Raw genomic sequence first — 6,000 nt, 5'->3', positions numbered from 1 at the left:
CATCTAGTTCATCTCCTTCATTTTAGAGTTCAGGAAAGTGAGGTTTAATTGAGAGAGTAGCATCCAAATTCATCCAGCTAGCATGTGACTAGAACCTAGGCATCCTGACTCCCAGAACAGTGCTCTTCCCACTATAAAATAACAAAAATTAAATGGCACACATTTGCAGAGGGCTGGAATTGATGTCTCTTGCTCTCTCTCTCTTTTTTAAATTGAGACTGGATAGCCAAGTGTTCTAGAAATAGGGCATGTGATAAGTCGGCATCTGTGGAGGACTGCGAAGCCAATAGGAGGGCCCAGTGAACTTTTTATGGACAGTATAAATATTTTGAGCTGCAGGCATCATGACCACCTGATCTCTTCTTTCCTCAGGCTCAGCTGCTTGGGGGCCGTGTGTGCCCAGAGCCAGGCACATTTGAGACTGGGATCTCGGTGGGAGCACACAATCACCAGCAGCCATGTCTGTGGAAGAGGAAAGCCGTCCTTTTGCCCAGCAGCTGTCCAATGTCTACTTCACAATCCTTTCGCTTTTCTGCTTCAAACTCTTTGTGAAAATCAGCCTTGCCATCCTCAGTCACTTCTACATTGTGAAAGGAAACCGTAAGGAAGCGGCGAGGATAGCAGCTGAGTTCTACGGAGTGACCCAAGGCCAAGGTAAGGTTCTGCTAACCTCTGATTCCCATCGAGCAGGCTTTGACTCCAGCCTTACTCCTGGGGATCCTTTGCTCTTCACACATTTCCTTCATTGGCCGGCTTCAAGGCCAGACTTCTGATTATTAATGAATATGTTTGTGAGCTCACTGCTGGATTGTTTCATGAAGGAAAGATTTGGTTTGTTACACCAACCCCTCTGATAAGTGTTACTGCTAGGAAAGACAGTGAATTCATGCCAAGATAGATGTAGTGGAGGTGTAACAACAACCAACAACAAATTGCATCATTTTTCCACTTAACACCAAGAGAGTCTAATCATTCTGTTTCATCTAACCATAAGAGTTTAATGCTGATAGAAATATTCAAACCCATTTTACCTAGATAGTGAATCTTGGATTTCTTCTTTAATCATATTCTACCTCAAGTTCATTCAACTGACACTGAGGCATGTACAAAGTTACTAAACTTGGAGAGATCTTAGAAGTGTAGCTAGAGAGGCTGATTATTTGTCAGAATGTTTTCCTGTAAGTATATACTGAAGCATAAAACGACCAAATAAAGTGAAAGTACCTTCAGCTTCCAGAATTCATGGCAGGTGTTTTGTTTTGTTTTTTAAATGGCTATTTGCTGTTGCTTCAATTTGTGTAAAATGGATGACAAGCTATGGGATAATGTAAATAATCAGAATTTATCTGAGAACTTTTCTGAAAGTTGAACTTTTTGACCCCATGTATCAATGATCGACTTTAATGAGTGTCATGAAACTATGTTCGCATATGCCATCAGTCCAATTAGTCTGTATAATCAAAGGGTTTATGTGGCAGTCTCCACAGTGATATCACAGTCTTTTAGACTAATATCTGGTTTGAAAAGCATAATTTTTTGAAAACTCCAAATAACTGTAAATCAGCAGAAGTTCAGCTTTAAAACTGGCATTTGTGTAGAAGCACAGTGGTGTGTGTGTGTGTGTGTGTGTGTGTGTGTGTGTTTTCACAATGACTTAAGTCAAGAACATATTATTCTTAGCATCCAATGTACTAACTTTTGTCATTGGGTAGCAGAGTCTATTTTCAAATGTAGGTTATGTCAAGGAACATTTGTGTAGGAAGTTGAATGCAAGAGGGAGAACCCTAAGTAAAGTTTGGGGCGTGAAGCCGAACAATGTATAAAGTTGGTAATAGTACTGCATTTCTCACTGGAAAAGAGGCAATGAATTTGTTGTTGCTAAGAAAGTAGGTTTTGTTGTTCAGTCATATCCAACTCTTTGTGACCTCTTTTTTGAGGTTTCTTGGCAGAAATGCTGGAGTGGTTTGACATCTCCTTCTCCAGCTCATTTTACAGATGAGGAAAGTGAGGTCCACAAGGTTAAGAAATTTGTCCAGAGTCACACAGGCCAAATCTGAACTTGGGTCTTTTTGACTCCAAGCCCAGCAGGCTGTCCACCATGCCACCTAGCTGCCCCAGGTTTTGGTAGATGTAAAAAATTGAGAGGTTTTCTGTCGGTGAGGCAAACCTCTCTATTACCGTGGGATACTCTTCCACAAAGGCTAGTGAGTGAATATGTGTGATTTCCCTGAAGGAGAAGATTAGAGGAAAGAAAATTCAGCAGTGTCCTAACTTTCCAAATGAAGAGGAGGAAAAAAAATCAGTCACCTATTTGGAAACTTTGTCTACATGACACGAGACACCAGGAAACCAGTGGGTTGTTTGTTTGTTTTTTAAAGTCTAGATATTTGGACGTAAGTGAACTGTGTAGATAACTGACTGGATTTTTGATCTAAGTATCCAGTGTGACTCTAAAGTAATGAGAGTAATTTTATGTGTGTGGTTTGTAAAACTAGGGTATTAGTTTGAGTGCCACTCCTATCTTAAATTTCAGTGAGGAAGGCCTGGTTGAGAAACAAAGAATTTCTGACTGTTGAAATAGGTTGCAAGAGAGACCTCTGGAGGTCCTTAAAAATAGAACAGTTTCTCATCTCTCTGGGATGGCTTAAGTGGATTCTGTTTGAAACCGGGGGATGGCTTAAATGACCTCTAATGTTCTTGATTTTATTAAGTAAAATTACAGGTAAATTAAAAAAACCTCATATATAAACTACCTGCCCTCTTCTCTATTCCCACCCTGGAAATCATAAAGGTAGAAAAGTGTTAATCTTTGCTTTATTATGCTTTATTATGATCTTTGGTTTTTTTTTTATCCTCTTAATTAGTAGCAGCCAGGTGGCACAGGAGTTAGAGCACTGAACATGGAGTCAGAAAGACCTGAAATCAAATGTGAACTCAGACTCCTACTGGCTGTGTCATCCTGGACAAGTCACTTAACTTGTGTTTTCTCATTTGTAAAATGGGGATAATCATAGCAAGAGGTAAAGTACATGACACTTAGTAGACCCTTAATAGTATTTGTTTCCTTCCTAGTGAAAGCATTTCAAGTCACCTGATAACAGTGCCTACCTCTGACATTCAAAATTGTGTGGCCTTGGTGTTGAGCAAATCACTCAACCTCCTTGGGCCTCAGTTTCCTAATCTGTAAAATTTATTCATAATAATGTGACCCAATCCTGAGTCACACAATCTTTCTTTGTTTTGTTGCTGACAAGGAGTCATTTCTACCCTATCTAGTAAATCACTATAATCTCTACTCTGTTACGATCATTCTCTCTCTCTCCCTTTCTCTCTCCCCTCCCACACCCTCTCTGGCCCTTCAGTCTCTCCGTTCAGTTCAGTCTTCAATGCCTTGTTCTTCTCTTTTTTTAAGCAACTAATCAGCCTTGATTGTTTTTGTATAATGCAGCTGTTTCCCATCTTCCTAGGAGAAGATTATCACCTTCATTCCTTTTTGAATTAGGTTTCTCATTCTGACGTTCAAAAGCAGCCAAACCATTCCCCCGCCATTTCTGAAATGGATATTCCAAATTCCCTGAAATCTGAGGTGTTATTGTGTGTCACTGCATGGACTCATTTCTTTCATAACCACAGTAGATGCTGCTGCTGACATTCTGGATGTCCTTTTCATGAGAACTGTAGTAGTTTGATATGAAATCAATGAAACCTTTAATTTTGCTAGATACTGTCTCTATCAGATCTACCCTTTGGAGGGGACAGAGGATATCCTGAGACAGGTGCTAACCAAATCACAACCTTTATGCTCTGATGATTTCCTAGGCTCCTTCCAATCAGTATATACACCAAAATGTGATGCAAAGAGCATGAGGAAAAGATTATACAGGTCCCAAATGTATTTCTTCAGAATCCATTTTATTATTTCACTGAACTTCACCTTTGGAGGAAAAAACCCTTCATTTCTCTACCATCCTAAAGAAAAAAACCTCTTGCCTTCCCCCTTCTTTCCTATATAATGAGTAGCCCTTGCTTTATTCTCTTCTGGAATATTTCCTGGACCCCTAGCCTCTACAAATCAAAAATCTATTCTTAATGTTGTTGAAGTTGTCATTAGCTTTTGAGACTGGCATTTGGAAAATTAGATAGCTTCCCAAGGAATTCTAGGCAGCTTTGAACTTTATTACTAACTTGTAGAGGGACGAAAGTAGAGTGTGACACACCTTCCTGTCCTTCAGAGCACTGATATTTAGTTATCATAAAGGCTGTGCCCCATCCCAAGACATTTGTACAATCAGTGGAAAAGGCATAAAGCTATGTTCTCTATTTTTATCGTCCTAATGACACCTTGACAAGGAACTCCTGTCCTCCATTATGAGTAATGTTGTTCCAGTGATAACCCAGGCTCTGAAATAAGCATGACCACTCTTTAGAAAGACAGTGGACAAGGCCACTAGTGGGCAAAATTGTGATGTAGTTATTTGTCTTTGGTGCTTCCGGCTTTCCCCTTCTTGTTCCTTTATTCTTCTCAATTTCATATACCCTCCTTATCATCCCTTGTTCTCTTCTCACCCTGATCAAAAGCTAATCTCAAGAAACTGTCAGTATTGGCCTTTAAAACTTTAATATAGATTTGTCATCCTCTCCCAGAATCACTGTGCTTTTGGCCTTACTGCCATCAGACTATAAGTTCTTGAGGGCAGGGACTGTTTTTGCTAATTTGTATTCTCAGCCCTTCACACAAATTAGGTTCATAGTGGGTGCCTAATAAATATTTCCTGATTTATTTCTGATTGCAGAATAAATGGCACTTTCCCTCATTCAAAGAACTTTAGGCATCAGTGGGAGCAAATAGAAGAGAAGACAATTCGGGGCATCTACTATAATTACATCTAAGGTCCTGAAAGGGATTCAAATCTAACTTCCCTTTTTAAAAATCATCATATTGCCTGAATACAGAGAGCAAAATAACTACATGTCATTTATTTTCATCGTCACTAGAATGTAAGCTTCTTGAGGGCAGGAACACTTTTGTCACACTTTCATATTTGTGTCCCCAGGGCCTAACACATTTTTTTCTTTTACTGGGCTTGGGATTTCCTGGTATAATAAGCATTTATTGAGGAAACTCCCTATAGCAAAGCAAATCAGTACCTGTTCTTCAATTTATAGTCTTAGAGTTACCTGGGGCCCTGAGAGATTGAGTGATATGCCTATTTAAAGTGTTAGAGGAGAAACTTGAAGCCAGGTTTTCCTATTGTTGAGGCCAGTTCTCTATGCATCACCCTATACTATCTCTTCCTTAAGTGCCAGACATGTGGTAAGTGCTTAATAAATGCTTGTCAAGTGGTTGATTGATTGATAGATGGTTTTCAAATCTCTGTCTGCAATATCAACCTCCCTCTCCTGAGCTGAATCTCTTTAATGTTTGCTAGGGTGGACAAGTGTACTTGAATGTCCTACAATCTCTTCAAACTAAGCATTTAGATCTAAAACTAAACTCTTCAGCAAGGGTATGACTAAGGCAAAGTAATAAATTCTTTGCCTCAGGGTCCCCCCCCCAATTTATGTGTGTGTGTGTGTGTGTACACACACACACATACACATATACACATATGTATATACATACACACAGACACATATACACATCATACATATATACACAAACACATGTACGTGGTACGTGCATGTATGTACAAATACATATACATATTTACATGCACTCACCCCACAAGTGTATGTGTGGTACACACATATATAATATACACACTGAACCAAAAAGCATAGCAACAATGGAGAAAGATGAGAGGAGGAAAAAGAGGAAGAAAAGAAAGAAGTTAAATTTCATCCTCTTCCTCCTGTCAGCTGCAATGCAGGCGGCCCTGTCCCCATTACCACAGTGGCTTTGCTATGTCCTTGGGGCTCTGTCCTTGCACGCGTGCATACACACACACACAAACAAACACAGCCCAACTGAGTTTATTTTTAAAAGTTTATTGGGGGAGC

At 39.6% G+C, this 6,000-nt stretch overlaps 1 protein-coding gene across 1 annotated transcript in view; it reads left to right on the top strand.

Annotated features, from left to right (window-relative positions):
- The first annotated feature begins 365 nt into the window (after positions 1-365).
- Positions 366-6,000, top strand: part of ASB5 (ankyrin repeat and SOCS box containing 5) — a 75,107-nt gene continuing 69,472 nt past the window's right edge. The window contains exon 1 of the mRNA XM_043972865.1: positions 366-654. Within this exon, the coding sequence (XP_043828800.1) occupies positions 459-654 (196 nt within the window). The 5' untranslated portion in view covers positions 366-458. The remainder of the gene's footprint in view (positions 655-6,000) is intronic.

Source organism: Dromiciops gliroides, chromosome 6 (genome assembly GCF_019393635.1).
Source record: "Dromiciops gliroides isolate mDroGli1 chromosome 6, mDroGli1.pri, whole genome shotgun sequence".
Classification (NCBI taxonomy): domain Eukaryota; kingdom Metazoa; phylum Chordata; class Mammalia; order Microbiotheria; family Microbiotheriidae; genus Dromiciops; species Dromiciops gliroides.
This window is presented reverse-complemented; position numbering and strand designations above follow the sequence as displayed.